Source organism: Micrasema longulum, unplaced genomic scaffold, assembly GCF_059751315.1.
Source record: "Micrasema longulum isolate JH-2025_06_02 unplaced genomic scaffold, ASM5975131v1 h1tg000859l, whole genome shotgun sequence".
Lineage (NCBI taxonomy): Eukaryota > Metazoa > Arthropoda > Insecta > Trichoptera > Brachycentridae > Micrasema > Micrasema longulum.
Genome location: NW_028278051.1, coordinates 66,895 through 85,659, shown reverse-complemented (window position 1 = coordinate 85,659; position 18,765 = coordinate 66,895). Strand labels below are relative to the sequence as shown.

General features: G+C 31.1%; 1 protein-coding gene across 1 annotated transcript in view; it reads left to right on the top strand.

The window, feature by feature from the left end:
- LOC148278574 (cyclic nucleotide-gated channel alpha-3-like) overlaps positions 1-18,765 on the top strand; it is a gene marked incomplete at its 3' end in the record, with an annotated part of 169,032 nt that overhangs the window by 84,007 nt on the left and 66,260 nt on the right. The window contains exon 6 of the mRNA XM_088231187.1: positions 9,550-9,693. Coding sequence (XP_088087313.1) covers positions 9,550-9,693 — 144 coding nt within the window. The remainder of the gene's footprint in view (positions 1-9,549; positions 9,694-18,765) is intronic.

Below are 18,765 nucleotides of genomic sequence, written 5' to 3'. Positions count from 1 at the left end.
TTTCAAAAAAGAGTTCGTCCATAAGTCTGCTTCGTTTTCCGTGCTTATTTATACGTTGCGCCATTTTATTTTCGTCTGTTTGCCGCCATTTCGTGAACGAAAATGAGCGCGATTCTTCGGTCACGAAAGTACACTTTCCGTTGAGAAATATATCTACAAAGAGATCTTTATTTACTTTATTTCCGAAAATTCCAAATAAGGTATTTGATTTCATAAATTTAATTTAAAACGACTTGCAGGAATGAAAAACAAATTGAAAATGTACACACATACTGAAGATAACAACCATGGGTGGTATTCGGAATTTTCTCCGCCTAGAGAGTACTTAATTTGGAGATTTAAAAAAAATAAATTAAGGCGACGACGATGATTGAACGTTTTTTAAAACTGTTTAAAAAACGGGGAAAAAAACGAATACGGTTTGGTCAATTCAACCTTATCAAGTGTTTTGGGTATTTTTTAAGGTTGCATTAATGTTGTTATGAAAATCATAATCTGTAATATTAATAGTCTTAAAATGATTGATTGTGTCTGTTACGTACGATCCTATTTTACAGGTGCGAACCGTGTATAGAAGCGATTATGCGCAGCTTACCATTATATTTGACTAACCATGTTTTATTGTAACTTTATATACAGAAAACCAAATAAAAAATTTACATTTATTTTAAATCATTTCCACCGTTTGTATTTTTATCCTAATTTAAATAAAACGCGCCCAGCGCCTGCAGTGAGCCAAGAAACTAGCCTATTATTTCAGCTTATTTTTTCATACAAATAAGTATACTATATTTTGAATGTATCAATCCCAGTGCGGGTTTTTTCTCCTAGAATTAAATTTGCAGATTACACAAATTATTTGACGATTCTTGATTTGAAAAACAGTATTTCAAACATTAATTCTTAAGATTTTTTCTTCTTTGAGATGGTACTTTTGACAAAAGACCATAATTACTTTCATGTGCAATATTGCAGGACATATAGCGCTCCACGCGGCCGTTTTCAGCACTATTAATTACTAGAACAATGCGGTCAGTTGATATTTCAATTGAATACCTAATATCGACTGAATTCATTTCATTATATATTAAAGTAATGGATTCATTATATATTAAAGTAATGGATAATATGTCTATATAATATAATATATCACGAAGTAACATAGTTTGAGTTGATTTCATGGATGAGAGTTGCTGTATCACACAGAACCACAGAAAATATCAATTAATAGTATATATTACTTACATTATATTATATACCTCCAGAACAGAACACAACAGAAAAAAAACCCAATTCATTATAAATACAATAATAAATTTCAAATGATAATATATAGTTTTGTTGAATATTACCTTATCTAAAATGTTCTTCATCTCTGTTGTAATATGTCAAAATTAACAGTTTCCTAGGGAATTGTATCCAGTCTTTATCTACAAAAATTTGGACAAACTCAAAATATTGCTTTGCATATAACATTACATTATATATTTTATTTATTATTAATATTTTATTTGTTCGAAATATTCTCAATAAGCAAAAGTGTTTGTATGAGGGGATATAAAAATTATGACTTTAATCAAAGTCGATAAAATAACATCACACATCACTCGTTACATGAGGGCTGTAAAAACAGTTTTTAAGGTGTTTTTGAAGTGCGTATTTGTTTTTTAATATATTTTAAATAATTAGAAAGTGAATTGTAGAACTTTTTGCTGTATACACAAAACTGTTTCTTTTTCTGTTTGTCCTACGTGGTTTGAAAGTAAAAATTTTTGACGCTCTTGTATTTTTTTCATGTAAATTTAATAATGTTCATTCAATCTTGAAAAATACTTAGAATACACCCTGTTTTGCGGGAAACATCAAATTAGTTTTCAAAATATTCAAATAGATGACCCATTTCTATGCATTGTCCCCCCCTTCTCGCATAGTAATATGCGATCTGCAAAAGGGATTATTTCCGTGACAACGTTAGCACGAACTATAATAGTTTCTTTAGCACCAGCAATAAGGAAGAGCTAACAGCAATAGTTAACTACCATTTGTAATTATCACGCGACATTATTCAGAAGCTCAAGTTATTTAAGGCTATGCTGTTTCAATGTTTAGCTATGGAAGGAAACTATTAGGATTCGTACAATTGACTTTGCAAATTAATACATTCTACGGTGTTTTGAGTATGTCCAAATGTTTGTATACATAATGGATTTCCTCCCCAGGGAGTTATTTTGACCTAAATTTGTTGCAACAGAGATGCAAAACATTTTTGATAAGGGATATCTGGTCATTTGAAAGAGTGAAAGAAATTTATTTATTTATTTATATATACGCCCAATGGGGCAAATTTTTAAGGACATATTTTTACTAATAAAAAATTATAAAGGAAAGTAGAAAGACACAATGGTATATAGTAGGCTTGGTGGGAGTGGAAGCGGGAGAGAGAGAGTACAATGTTTTGAGTATGTCCAAATGTTTGTATACATAATGGATTTCCTCCTCAGGGAGTTGTTTTGACCTTAATTTGTTGCAACAGAGATGCAAAACATTTTTGATAAGGGATTAGGGATATCTGGTCATTTGAAAAAATGAAAAAAAATAAAATATTTATTTATTTATATATACGCCCAATGGGGCAAATTTTTAAGGACATATTTATACTAAAAAAATATATAAAGGAAAGTAGAAAGACACAATGGTATATAGTAGACTTGGTGGGAGTGGAAGCGGGAGAGAGGAGTTTATGTCACTTAAGCGAACTGCCACAATCAAAGATCTGAGAGTTATGTTTGATGCTAGACTGAAATTTCATACTCACATAGGCACTGTTTGTGACAATGCGCGCAAAATGTTTGGATTTGTTCTCCGAACGGCTAAGGTGTTCTTGTATACTCGTGTTCTAAGGCTTCTTTATAACTCATTGGTGCGAAGCAGACTTGAGTGTGGATCTCTGATCTGGGCGCCCCACGAATTGAAGTACTCTCTTATGCTGGAGATGGTTCAGAAGAAATTTCTGAGGAATCTTTACTTAAGGGAGTGCGGATATTATCCGTGGTTGTACCCGTCTGACTTCATACTGGGAATGCTTGGCTACAATTGTTTGGAGAAAAGAAGAAATGCATTTTTGCTTATGTATTTTTTACGATTGATCCGTGGTATTACGATCTACATAGGTGAAACGGAGAGTATTTTTCTTTATGTTCCTAATGACTACCTTAGACATAGACAGCTTAAGCTGTTTTATCTTCCTGCTTGCAGAACCAACCTGCCGATGGTAATGCCAGTAGGAAGAGCAATGTCTTTACTCAACCGTATCTCTTCGGATATTGACATCTTTCATATTAGTGAAAAAAAGTTCAGAGAGGCATTCTTTCTCTATAATTGCTGGGTATTTTAATTTGGCCATTTTTGTATATTTAAATTTTAGTATTAATTTTTTCGTTTTATGTAAGCATTGAAATATTTTGTAATGTACATAAACGTTTATAAAATAAAAAAATTGAAATAAATTGAATTTGAAATTATAATTGAATTTGATTCAATGATCGTTTGAAAGAAGATAACTTGTTATCAAATGAAAACCATAGTTAGTTCTATGGGTATTGGTATGAAAGAGCAAGTTTTGTCTGAGGTTACTAGTTGGGATATTTAATTTCATTGAGCTCAGTAGTTCAGGCGTATCAAAGAGTGAGTTGAAAATTTTAAATAGGACTAGAAGGTCGGATTTATTTCGATGGTCTTGAATAAAATATATATTTAAGGTAGTTTCTAACTAGTTATACGTATATTAGTCTCTGTTGTTGATGTTGGATGTTGAACTGATTTAATATATTTGATGTGAACATCATAATATGGAGACCAGAAAACCGAGGAATACTCTAGGTGCGGGCGAACTAGGGAACAGAAGAGAGTTTAAGGCGTATTGATATTTTTGAAGTCAGTTGTGTTTCTGTTAATGTGGATGTGGATGTTTGAACATGGGCAGAATGGTGAATTTTACACAGTGTGTAAAGTTATTTAATAAAATTGATTCTTTAGATTATTACGTAACACTTCTTAGTTATTAGTTTTTTTTTCATTTATTTTATATTTCTGTGTTTATTTCACCTTTATAAAAATATAAGAAATAAAAAATCCCAAAAAATAATTTAAAGTTATAAAATAAAATAAAATAAAATACTTCCTCCCTCAATGAAGGAAACAAAAATGATTATCTGCAAAATTTCATGACAAATTTACAGGCAAAATTGACTAAGTTTTTCAATTTTTTTATTTATATAAAAGTGATAATGTTTTTGAAATACGTTTATACTTTACATTAAAGTTGAAAGTACCGTTCATATAATTAATAATTACCAACCACCTACTTGAAAAATTTGATCTTTGAGAGGCAATTGAACTCCAGAAAAGCACTAAAATGGCTCCCCTGAAAATTATTGATTTTGTTACTTGGTCAATTTCTCTTGTATGCCCACGATATTACAACAGAGACGAAGAACATTTATAGAATGTAATATAGAAGTCTAGGCATCTATAGGGCTTATGACCTGTCAATGGCTGGTTTAAGTGGCCACTTTACATACTGTGTAACATTCAGCATTCTGCCCATATTCGAACATCTATAATCCTTCAATTCTTCCATCTGTTGATGTTTGTGCTGAAACCTTTATTTATGCGGGTGAGATTCATTTAATTGAATTATTTTATGTTACTTTTCAACTTACATCTACTACCTGCATCTAATAATTTATTGTTGGTTGTGATTTTTTACAATTAAATTTAAATGTTCATGGAAGCAGAGAGAGAGGGAGGAAAGTAGAGTAGCTATACAATGTCTTCTCCTTTTTATGAACTTTTTATATAATATTTTTATTTTTACTTTTTTAGAATTCAATTATATTTCCCCTCTCCTCCTGCATTCATAATTAATTAGTGTGAAATCTGTTATTGGTCTTACTTTTTTTAATTGTTTTTTTTTACTTTGTTTTATATAAAGACTGAATGATTTCATTAATAAATAAATAAATTTATTAATTAATAACTACTTAAACAGGGAAAATATTTAAAATATGGCTTTGACTTAAAATTAATTAATTATTTATATTTAAATTTAGTTTGGCGGATTTCTTTATTTCGAGGATTTCCAAATTATTTAATTGATGAGTTTTATTACAGAAATGTAATATTTATATTTTATCTTCTAATTATTATTTGTTATTTGTTTAAATTTGTTCAGCCAATTCCGAAAAATTGTTATTATTGAGAAATCTCATATTTTCTCCTATTCCAATTATATTTATATTCTTATTTACAAAATTTTAAGGTATAGATTATACAAACATCACTCTGTCAGATTTAAAATTTACACTAAAAATGCTTTATGTAACTTAGTAGACATTATAATAATATATATGTGCATCTCCTTTCCCCTCCTTATCCTCTCTTCAAGCATCCTTGTCCTAATCCTGCCCAATTTACAATAACTTACTGTTCTTAAAATAAATATATATATTTTTTTTTGATTATTGAGTACATGAAAATAACATTTTTATATGTATAAATTATATGTATTTATTTGATATGTAATATATTTTCTTTACTAGCTTTGTATACTATGTGGAAATCTGTTATTAGTTCTGAGTTTACACACTATATCTGTTTGTTTACTATAAATATGTATGTAGAACTGTTGATTTCCCAAATAAAATAAAATAAATAATAAATAATAAAATATCTTCTCTTCTTCGTCTCTTTTTTTTCTCTGTTCTTAAAAAAAAAAAAATTCTTTGATTTTTCTACACTTATTTGTTTATAAATAAGTATAAACCACTTATTTTTTTTTATTACACTTCGACCGGTTTCGAGGTTACTACCTCATCGTCAGGAATTTAACTAACTTAACACGCGTTGCTATTTATATAGTAAAATATTGTATGAAAGAGACAGAAAATTGAAAGAAAGAGAGAAAGAAGATAAAATAAATCATAACGGGAATAGTTTTAAAAGAGGACTCCGCGTATAATTATAAGTTATTTAAATTCCTGACGATGAGGTAGTAACCTCGAAACCGGTCGAATGTGTAATTAAAAAAATTAAGTGGTTTTTACAAACTTATAAACAAATAAGTGTTAAATGTCATACCACTAAGTGAAAAATGTTTTTGATAACAATATTAAATTCTTTGATTATTGAAAAATATTTACGATTACATGAAAAAAACATTTTTGTATTTATAAACTTATATGTATTTATTTAATAAGTAATATATTTTCTTTACTAACTTTATATACTTAGTAGAAATCTGTTATTAGTTCTAAGTTTATACACTATTTCTGTTTGTTTACTTTAAATATGTTTGTAGAACTGTTGATTTCCCAAATAAAATTAAATATTTATTCCTTTAAAATAAAATAATGAACTACTAAGTTAGTGCTACCAACATCTAAAATACGATTTAATGTTTTTCAACTTTTTCAGTTCTGTAAGCAGTAACAAATATCTAAATATTTATAATCAAAAACTCAGTGTAAATATGATATAATCAGGTTTAATTCTTTAGAAACCATTGACATACTGTGTTTTTACTTATGGGTGTTTTAAGTTTTTTTGAATTTGCATAAAGTTAATAAATCCTAAAAATTGACATTTCTCAAAATACAAATAACTGCCTTTTGTTTATCATGACAGAGTACTCAAAAGAAGTTTTAATCACAAATGAGTATAATTTTATTATAGTAAAACCATTTCCTAAATAACACAAAAATTCATTGAAATAGTATGCAGGTACCCCAAAACTCGACGAATTCGCTTTGAGGACTGATAAACTCGTTAGGGAATGAGCTCTCTGGTTCGTTTGAGATTTGTTATTTGTTTAGTTTCGAATAAACACCTGTTACTTTGATCAACAAGCGTTTTCATCCGGAATCCTAATGAATAAGACACTATTAAGCTCACGTTGCACTAAAACAGCAATGTCTTTTAAAATAAACAAAAATACAACATTTCAAAACAACACTAAATTAGCTTAGAACGAAATATATAATTTTGAAAAATAACCAAAAAAAGTAATAAATTGTTTAATATATTCATATTTTGAATGATTACTTGATTATAATGTTAGCGAAATTAATTTTGTTATTTTCATATTTGAATCAACGTGTGGCTATGGCGTCTCTGCTCCATTTCAAATATTCCTGTCACGGTATTAATTTTACTTTACGAATTATATAGCTCAGAGGGGATGAAATAGGAGTTAATGCACTGAAAGAACGACCCACCCTTAATTCTAAGGGCGTACCTTTTCATAAATATGTATACTACCGCCTTCATACTTTAATGTACACATTTGAATTAATAAATTTAAGGAAAAGCTCTCTGATCCCAATGAGGAAGACTAGGAATTATTTCGAAATTACGTTTATTAAAAAAAAAAAAACACATTCCTACAGAGATGGAGAACATTAAAAAAATTTTGAATTCCTTATCCTTACCTCTGTTTTGTATAAATACACTAAACTCCTTACTAAAAATACCAGTCGCGAAAGCGATGAAACCGGTCACTGGATATTCCATTTTTTTTTGGATTAAAGTATTACTCGTCTTTTATTTCTATGATAAAATAAAGAATATAATAAATCAACAAATGGAATAATTAAAAAAATATGGATGATCAATCATCGGCCAAATAATGAATGTCACATAGCATGTAAAGTGGCCACTTAAACCATCTCATGACAGGTCAAAAGCCTTGTAAACGCCTAGACTTCCATATTTCCTTCTCTAAAATATTGTTAATCCCTGTTTTTATTTGTCTATTCTATGATCGATTCGCTTTATCTATGGTTAGTTTGGTTTGCTTTTTGTCTATGTTTTGTAGTAGGTAATGTGTAAATCATGTAGGTTTTAAAAATAAAATGACGAAGGACTTCAAAAATATTAATACCACCAAAACTCTTTATTGCTCACTAGTTCGACCCCATCTAGAATACGCTTCTCCTATTTGGTCTCCATTTTACAGGACTCATATTGACCATATCGAGTCTGTCCAACACCGTTTTCTAAAAAAAGTGGCATGGTTGCTTGGATTACAAAGGGGTAACTATTCCTATTTTGAAATAGAGCAATCTCTTAATCTATATTCATTGGTGAGTCGTAGAACTGAGATGGACCTTATATGCATTTTCAAAATACTTAATGCCATAAGTGATATTTCATCAATTTCTTTTCATGTTCCCAACCATGTCACCAGAAGTCAAAATCTGATATTTATTAAATATTCTAAGAACAACTTTAGTTTTTATGCCCTAATATCCAGAATGTGTAGATTAGTAAATTCATCACACGACTTGGAATTCTTTGGGATAGATCTTCCAGCTTTTCGTAGATCTTTTCGCGACTAAAATAGTATGGGATGAAGTTGGATTTACATGATTTAGCGCGAAGTCTTATATGCCGACCGATTTTCTCCAGGGTATGCTTGGCTACAACAATTTAGAGACTAGAAGGAATGTGTATTTGACTACACATTTTTATCGATTGTTGCACGGTATGATCGATAATTCTGAGATTATGATGAGCATTGGTTTGTATGTTCCTGATAATTACCTAAGACAGCGTCAGAATAGATTGTTTCATAACCCGATATTCTGGACCAACCTGTTTATGGTTATGCCTGTTGGCAGAGCTACCGCTATGCTGAACAACATCGCTCTGGATATTGATCTGTTCTATGTATCCGAAGGGGTTTTCCGGAGCAGAATTCTCCTACTACTTTGATATGAGTCTCATTCATGTATTTTTTTCTTTTTATAATATGTACGTGTTGAATATATGTTTGTAATGTACATGTTATATTTCAAATTAATTAATTGAATTGCATGTATTTAGTTTTTATGAATACAATTATATTGTTTTTTTTTTTATTAATATCCCTACAGAGATGAGGTAGAATTTTTCCAAATTCAGGATTATGGATATTCGAGCATTTATAGGGCTTATGACCTGTCATTGGCTGGGTTAAGTGGCCACTTTACGTACTACAACAGTCCCCATTCCGCTTATTAGCGAATATCGACACAGGTAACATTTTTGATTTTTGTATATATGTTATTAAATGAGAAACCATTCACAAGCGTGTTGGAGCGCCATCAATGTATTGATATTGAAGTTAAGTATTTTTTAATTAGCATATTACTTTATTTTATGTATTTAAGACTCTTCCGAGTTAAATTAAGTACTAGTAATCGCCTGCAGATGACTCTGCAATTTTTTTTTTTTTTAATATATACCTACTCCCCCTTGGGAGAAATCCAGATTTGTGTATGTACAAAATACACGTAACAAAAATAATGTTGTGGACGATTATATTGTATACCATCATTTTATTGCCCTTATTTGTCTTTGCTACATAGTTTTATGTTTTTTTTGTTCGGTTTCTTGTATATATGTTTTTTCGTGTGTAATTGTTGCAATTGGCTTAAGCCGTATATTTAATAAATATTTGTATAAATCGTGATAATCTGTTCAATTAATAATCGAATTACTTTTTTCTAGGTGATCTTCCGCGGCCAAGAAGTAAAGGGGAATACTTGTTTGTCATAGCTCAGCTTCTGTTCGGGTTGATGCTGTTTGCTACAGTTCTAGGGCACGTGGCCAACATCGTCACCTCAGTCAGCACGGCTAGAAAAGAGTTTCAAGGTAAGATTACCACCATATTATTAGTTTACCATTTTTTTTTTTAAATATTAATAAAAAAACACATAATTCATATAGTACATATTATAAGTATGGACTTGGAAAAACAGGGATGAAAGTAGGCTGAATGCTGTCGAAATGCGATCTCTCAGGCTGAGACAAGCATTATCGACAAAATCAAGAAAGGAGCTCTGCGCTGGTTTGGACATGTAGAACGAATGGACAGCGAGAGAACGGCTAAGAATATTTACAATGCGAATGTTGATGGATGCAGAAGTAGAGGAAGACCGAAAAAGACATGGCATGACCAACTCCAACAAATACTTAAAGATGGGCATGTCAAAAGTCGGAATAATCGGCGCGCGTGCATGAGAAGATGTATGAATTTAGAGGAAGCGAGATCTGTATGCAAAGATAGAGTGTTGTGGCGTTCTATCCTCTCTGCCTACCCTTACGGGGAAACGGCGTGATGGTTTGTTTTTTAACATTTTATACTGCCAGGAGTTTTTTTAATTTATTTTTTTGCTAACAAATTTTATAAAAAGTACATGTTATTGTAAAATTCTAAACAAATCTACTTTTACACTACTATCTAGTGAATATATCACTGTAACTCTCCAAAAATAGAGACTTAACTCTTGTGCTTGGAGAGCGACTTACTCTGTTTTAGTTGTTTATTTATAGGAGTTTATATAATTTTAAATACGAGTACATGAGAAAAAAAAACAGGATATATAAAGAAAAAACATAAAACAATAATACATTTATACTAATTAAAATTAAATGTTGTTTTTACACGTGTTCAAAAAATTTCTTTAGATTAACTTTAAATTTATTTATTGATATATTATTTTTAATAGTTTTTAGTTCATTGGGAAGATTATTATAATTTTTTTACACCTTCGAAGATAAAGCTATTTTGACCATGACTTCTATGAAATTTAGGAATTTTAATATTCTGTTGGTATCTGAGTGACGTGTGTATCTCAAATTCTTTTATTTTTTCTTCTTTATAAATTTGTCTAATAGAATTTATTTATTAAAAAAAACTCATTTGGGACCGTACATATAAAGAAATTTTTTTTGTGACAGTACTTAATTTCTTATTTTTTTTTATATTAAGGTTACCCATCCTTACAAGGGTGATTTAATAATACAGAATATTATACATGGTTAATACATTGGAAATAGTAAAAAAACATTATGTAAGAAACATAAAACACAGTAATTTACACCATCTATATAAATTACATTAACAACTATCACCATGAAAAAGATTTAAGTAATGTTTTTTAATTGCGATACTTTTGAATTTTCTATTCGACTTTTCGTGTTTAAGCTTATCGGGCAGTTCGGTTAAATTCGGAATGGCCAATATTTTCCCGAGACTTTTGGCCGAACTTCGTTGAGCGAAACTTAGACACATGAAGATTCCCTGAGTAACGCGTATTTTAACTGTGAATATCACCAAATGCGTATTTTAAATTTGTGTGAGCAGAAAAGTTTTCGTACCAACATTTCAATTTTAACCTCTGAAATCTGTCAGTTACAAAAAATATTTAATATACTTTAAAGGTTCTTTTTCAGAAGAATATAAAATTATTTGAGCTTATAATCGTGAATCGCCTTGTTGTCGCTTCTTGCTATGTTGCCAACGGGGTGCGATACCATACCGATATTACACAATTTTTTAAAAATAGCATATTCCTACACAACAAAATAAATATATGTCTTTGTTAAATTTCTTGAATTTACCTACTCTAGAGGATCGCAGGACGATACAAACATAATATTTTTATATGAAATCATTTATTGTAAATGAGATTGTAGCAAACTCCTGGATTAAATCAATATTAACATACCAACACGTAGAACTAGACAAAATACTTTATATCATATTATTGTCACCTTTCTCAAACTAACTATCTTTGTCACTCACCTATACCGCGTATACACAGACTAGGAAATTAATGCAGCTCTCATATCGACATTTTTAACTCTAGTCTCTGTGAATTTAAACCATCTCTTTATAAATATTTAATGATGTTCTATAGTAACGATTAATGATTAGTTAAAAAAAAAAACATATGCTAATGATTTTCTGTTCACTCGTTTTATGTTCATAATATACTGACTTTTTTATATCTTTTGTATGCTGACATACATAAATCGTCGCTTAAGCGGCAACATGACCAATCTCATGTTTTTACCAGATTGATATAAGTATGTAAAAAGCTTTGTAGCTTTCTGAATCGACCTGCATACTCAGTTTTGACAAACTCCCACTAGAGGCGCCACAAATCGGCTCATATTAACATGATATATCAAAAATTTCTAGACAACATGACGTATTTCTTATTCAGTTTTTTTGTATTTCCTGTAAAGTGCAAAAAAATGAGATAGGTCATGTTGTGTCTTAAGTGACGATATGTAAACATATTTTCCTAGTTATTTTTATTTTTTTATAACTTAACTCTTTATAATATTATGTTTAATATTGTTGAAAGCACTTCTGTCGTATGATAAATCAATTATGCACATAAAACTCGCATCTATTGATCGATTAACAAGAGCTGGCGCCTTAACAAAACTCACACAAACGCACTTAAATTTTACAAAGATGATTGTCTTAAATTTTAACTCAATGTGCTACCTTTCGAAAATCTCTGTTGGATTCGAGCAGCGGTCGGCAAACAGCGGTCCGCGGGCCGCATGCGGACCTCGAGGCATCTTGGTGCGACCCGCAAGGTTTTCACCGCAACGCACGCGACGGACGATATCATACGCAACCGAGTTGCATACCTATCGATTGAAGAAAAAAAATGGCTTCTGAGAGCCTTAACCATGCTTGCCAACTTTACAAGTCCACGGCTAACCGTTCGCCGGCAGTTCGTGTCAGAACTACGGGACGCGAACCTGACTTAAGAGGATGCACAAGAGCTGGCAGCTGACAGAGATGTTTGGAGGATCTTCGTTGAAACCATATGCTTTAACTAGAGAGCGGACATGGAATGATGATGATGTGTTCTCTTTACATCCTATTGGGAACTCAATTTTGTGAACTACTTCCTTTGCTCTCAGCGATTTTATCGATATGGCTAATATTGGCGCATGTCAGCAATAATTTGTCATCAGTTATTTAGGTGTTTGGATTTTTTTTTTTTTTAATTTGAAAATATATTTATTAACCCTTACGGATTATAACATTCATTTTACAAAAATAATGTCAACATTTTTGCTCATACTCTGTTATTCAAAATAATATTTTTTACATCTTTTTATAAGTTTGTCTTGAGTCTTTTGTTTAGTTTTGTCTGGTAGTTTATTGTATAATTTCAGTCCCTGGTTCATTAGTCTTGATTGTCCTTGCCTTGTTTAAGAAAGTTAAATATGATATTTTTCTGATATTCTCGGATTATGTCCATGTTAACTACAGTTTTTTACAAGCTTTAGTTCTTCGTCTACAATTACATTAGTGGCTAATTTATGGATAAATTTTAATGATTCTAGTTGAAAGAGTTCAGTTATATTTAATTGCTTAGTTTGTTCAAAAAGTTCGCCAGTTGCAGTTAGATAGAAAAGGTTATATACTTACTTAAATAATTTATTTTGTTGTCTTTGTAGTCTGTTCATATCATTTTGATATCCTGTTCCCCATAGCAGTTGCGTTTAACATATTTTAGTTTTTACATAGGCTTCATACATTAGAATTTTTTCCGTTTTTGGAACAATGTTTCTGATTTTTAAAAAAAGACTCGATAATGTCGCCACTTTACTAATTAAATTGTTGATATGAATTGTCCATGTCAATTGTCTGTCTATTGTTAGTCCTAAGTATTTAACATGTTCAATTCAATTGTTATATGATAATCAATTGTTTCCACACGGGAAATGTTTGATTTCATTTCGGCATTGTCCTTAACACGATAGTAGATCAGCTGACAGTGAGCATTCATTTCTGAGTAAATTTGTCCTTACATATTAATTACGTTTGACATCCACAAGTATACAATAATAATTAGTATTAGTTTTATACTCTAGGAAACACTAATACGTTAATAATTGCTAAAGGGATTAGCATTCCAATTTGGTTCCAATTACTGAAAATGACATTACTGCACGCGTGGCTATATTTTCATAGCTGTATTGTATCAGATCAGAACTTCGGTCTTATGAGAGTTTAATTATAATATTATATCGTTTAGTCAAATATTACTTAATAAATATTCAGCGTAGATTTAAATATGTACTTATGTTGATTGATTTGGTGTTTATTTTGTAGAACTCCCTATTTAAACCTATAATTAGAAATCAAACACTGATTTGAGTCTACTGAATACTATATTTTATTTTTACAAATATGAACAAATAAAAATAAAACTTCGTGACAATTGTTTCGCCTTATTAGGGCATTTTCAAACGAATGTGAAGATTATATGGATTGAATGTCCTTATATAGTTATATAATTCAAGGTACTTAAGTAGAAAATAATAAAAAACGTATCCCTCACTCTATGAGGCCAAAAGCCCTGTGTTGAGTTCGTATACAACATAATGGAATGTGGAAGCATGCATATATTATTAATGAATGCTAAAAATTAAAATTATTACGCAAACATACTTTTTTATGTATTTTTTTTAATTTTGAGCCATCACTTATTTTATTATTTCGTGTTCAAAAGATTCAGAACTCTAGACGAGCATTTTCGACTCGATGAGTACTCTCAGGTAAAAATCCTGAAAAAGGAAATCGAGTGGGGAAAAAGTCGGCTTCGTAGCGTAGTGGTTGGCACATTCGCCTCCCTTGCGTGGCAGTCACTCTGACCAAATCACCAAATTGTGATTCAGACAGTAAGGGTGGAGTGTACTTCGCGTTTGGCGCCAAGGAAGAAAGGCTAAATTCTAAAGTTGTAGAACCTAATGTCTGTTCCGGACAAGAAATAAAACTTCTCGCAAAACTTTTATTCAAACAAATAAACAGCTCAACAAATATTTTCAATGTTTTCTTTCCGCACTTAATGATACATAAGGCACTGTATTGGTATACCAATCGCAGTGTAACTGAATATTTTTTGTTATGTGAAGATCGGATAATTAATCATCAGGTGCCAGCCCAGTGATTTAGAAATATTGGAGTGTGAACTTTTGAACAACTTTTGAAATCAATATTTCACGTCCGCCCTGCCAGGAATTGACCCCAGGAACTCAAATATGGTAGATGAACGTACCAACGACTTTTCAACGAGGCGAACATATCTCTACTTGATTATCTCAAATTTCTTCCTGAGAGCATCAATCATCGAGTCGAAAAAACTCTTTAACGGTTACGGTTCTATTTCACAAACAACGCTGTATTAATCATTAAATTGGAAACTGAGAAAATATTATTTATTAACAAATTACAACAGGGGTGGAGAATACCTTAAATTAGGGAATACGGAAGTCAAGGCATAGGGGTGAAATCCAGTCTTTTGTCTACGAACATTTGGACAAACTCAAATATTGTAATGAAACCAACCGGTCCAAGAAGAGGTTTAAAAATTGAAAAAATGTTTTCAGGCGTTGCCTAGTATGTGAAATAATTCTGTCAGATGAATATCTTCACAACAATAAAGGTTTCAGCTCTTTGACTTCACTAAAATCAACAAATGGATGAATTGAAGAAATTTGGATGTTCAAACATAGGCAAAATGGTGAATGTTACACAGTGTGTAAAGTGGTCACTTAAACCAGCCAATGACAGGTCATAAACACTGTAAATGCCTTGACTTCCATATTCCCTAATTTAAGGTATTCTCCATCTCTGTTGTAATTTGTTAATCTTAATGACTCCCGAGGGGTGAAATCCAGTCTTTTGTCTGCGATTATTTGGATAAACTCAAATATTTTTTTATTTTTTTTAAGAGCTGAAAACTTTATTTATGCGGGTGAGATTCATCTAATTGATACATCACAAACATCAACAGATGAAAGGATTGAAGGAATATAGATGTTCAAATATAGGCAGAATGGTGAATGTTCCACAGTGTGTAATGTGGCCACTTAAACCAGCCATTGACAGGTCATAAGCCCTGTAGATGCCTAGACTTCTATATTACCTATTCTTAAATGTTCTTCATATCTGTTGTGATATGTTGATAATATGGATTTTTCTATTTTATATTTTGTTGTTTCCCAACTCAACATAAAACTTTTGGCCTCATAAAGCTAGGGATACGTTATTTAACTTTTTTGTAGTATGTATCTTTATATGAATAAATAAACAAAAAAATAAAAAATAAATAATAAAATTCCGACAGTCAATCATTTAATTTGTTTTACGTAAATATTCTTAAATTTTAATAAGCGGTGAGTGCGGCGTTGGTTTGGACATATAGAGCAAATGGACAGCTAAAAATCGGCAAAAAAGGATTGACGATGCGAATGTTGATAAATGCAGAAATCGTGGTAGACCGAGAAACACGTGGCATGACTAAATTCGACAAATACTTGAAGATGACATGGCAAAAGTCGGAATAATCGGTTCGTGTACATAAGAAAACGAATGAATGTAAAGGATGCAATGTCTGTTTGCAAACATCTACGTAACATCTTATCACTAATTAAACTCAAACAACTGCACATATTATATTTTATATAACTCAATTATAATTTATGGCATAATAGGATGGAAAGGCACTAATAAATCAAAATTGAAACCTCTCGAATCTGCTCAAAAATCAAACATTAAAATAATTTTTAAAAAGCCCTTCAGGGACCTCAGAGTCAAATTTTTTGCGAAATTCGAGATCGTAGATCTAAGGCAATTTATATATCTCTAGAATAATAATGTTCGTGAAAGCAAATTATTCTACCAAGTCCCAGAAGGAACCCCACACTACCAGAAGTCAAACTAGAGGATGGGTCATGGGGTCTACCACAAACCCTGAATTCGGTCAAAAAAACGTCAGGTTTCTGGGATCAAAAATATAAAATTTGCTATCCGAACATTGCAAAATCATGACACGGATTCAATTACACTAATTTGTAAAAAAATGGTTACTGGATTTAAGTAGAGAAAAATTGGAAAATTTACTCAAAAACCAAATTAAATATTGTATAACTGTATAATAAATTCACTTGTGGGTAGAGATGTTATTGTCTATTTTAGCATTTTATTTTTATTTTTTATTTTCTTTTATTCAGGAAACATACAGTACAGTTACAAATTTTAATATTTTACACAATTAGACTTAATTCTAATGGACCAGTGAAGTTTTCATATTAAAAAGCAATTAAATGTAAGGTTAATTATGAAAGTATACAAAAGAGAAGGAAAAAGAAAACATGAATGAAAGTTGTTTAAAAATTAAAATTTAAGTGAAAAAAATATATTTTAAGGTTTGTAGTGAGTATTTACAAATGGAAATAATATTAAAAATGAAGAAAATTTGTAAGAGTAATTAAAAATTAAGAATGGAAATAAAGAATGAAAAACATGCTCAGATGTAAAAATAAAATAAAATAGTAATAACATTTTTTTTAAAAAAGGAAAAACACAAACACATATTTATTTTAAGGGATTCAAAGAAACGATGAGAAAAATCTTTAAGTGAAATATAAGACAGTAAATTTAAATTAAAATGACTACCTTAAAATAGGTTATACCTAGTTAGGCAGACTTGACATAATCCAGGGAAATCTATTACCTAAGTATATACGTGTCTATATATTTGTCGGCCTCGTGGTGTAATGGTCAGCGCGTCAGCCTGCCTTACAAAAGGTCTCGGGTTTGATTCCCAACATGGTTGATGTGAAATATTGATTTAAATGGGTGTTTTCACACTAGAATATTTCATAGTCCCTGGACTGGTACCTAAAGCGTAAGACTGATCATCTTACCTTCATGGAACAAAAATGATCAAGATACGCTGCGACTGGTGTACCAATGCAGTGCCCTATGAAACATTAGGTGCGGAAAGGGAACGATGATGATGAAGTATTTACGAGTGTGTAGTAGATAAAGCAATTGTATTTTTTTTGTTAATAACCCATGATTTTTTTATTTTTTTTTAGAAAAATAAATATTTGCGTTCTTATGATTTACCCAAATATTTCATTTTGAGGGCCATTTTCAACGAGTTGTAAATAACTCACTATTAGAAAATGGAATCAAGTTGGGGTAGAGTGGGATTCGAACCACAGACCTTTGGTCTGTGAGTCCGAGACACTAGCCACAGGACCACAAACCGATCGACCGATATTATTACGAGGGTTGTGTAAAAAATAAGGTTCTCAATTTTTTTTCATGTTTAAGGGATTTTTTTATTTGAACTGAAAAATACATCATTGGAAAGCTTAATTTCTTAACTATTTTTCAACATAATCACCAGATTTTTCAACGCATTTTTGTTGACAACTAATCCACTTTTGGAATCCAGCTTCAAAGAAGTCCGCCACCAGTCCGTTGGTGACCGCTTCCTGCACTCTTTCATCAGTCTCGAAACGTTATCCACCCAAGTGTTGTTTTAACTTTGGAAACAAGTAGAAGTCACTCGGTGCAAGATCAGGGCTATAGGGAGCCTGCTCAACGAGATCCCAGTCAAATTTTTCGATCAAATCCTTGGTTTGGCGAGAGACTTGCGGGCGCGCATTGTCGTGGTGCAGTCTAACGCCTTTCGTCAGTCTTCCTCTCCGGCGATTTTGGATGGCTTTCTGAGTTTTTTCAAGGACTCGCAATAATTTTCCGAATTTCTCGTGGTCCCTCGAGTCATAAACTCATCAAACAGGACGGTCACCAAATTCCTCCACAGACTGGCGCGGACTTCTTAGAAGCTAGATTCCAAAAGTGGATTAGTCGTTTACAAAAATGCGCTGAAAAATCTGGTGATAATGTTTAAAAATGGTTAAGAAATTAAACTTTCTAATAATGTGTTTTGCAATTCAAATAAAAAATGCCTTAAACCTGAAAAAAAATTGAGAACTTTTTTTTTTACACAACCCTCGTATTATTATAAAGACAGCGTAATATAGCGTTATATTCTCTCTGCCTACCCCTATGGGGAAACGTCTTGACGGTTTGTTTTATAAAATTTA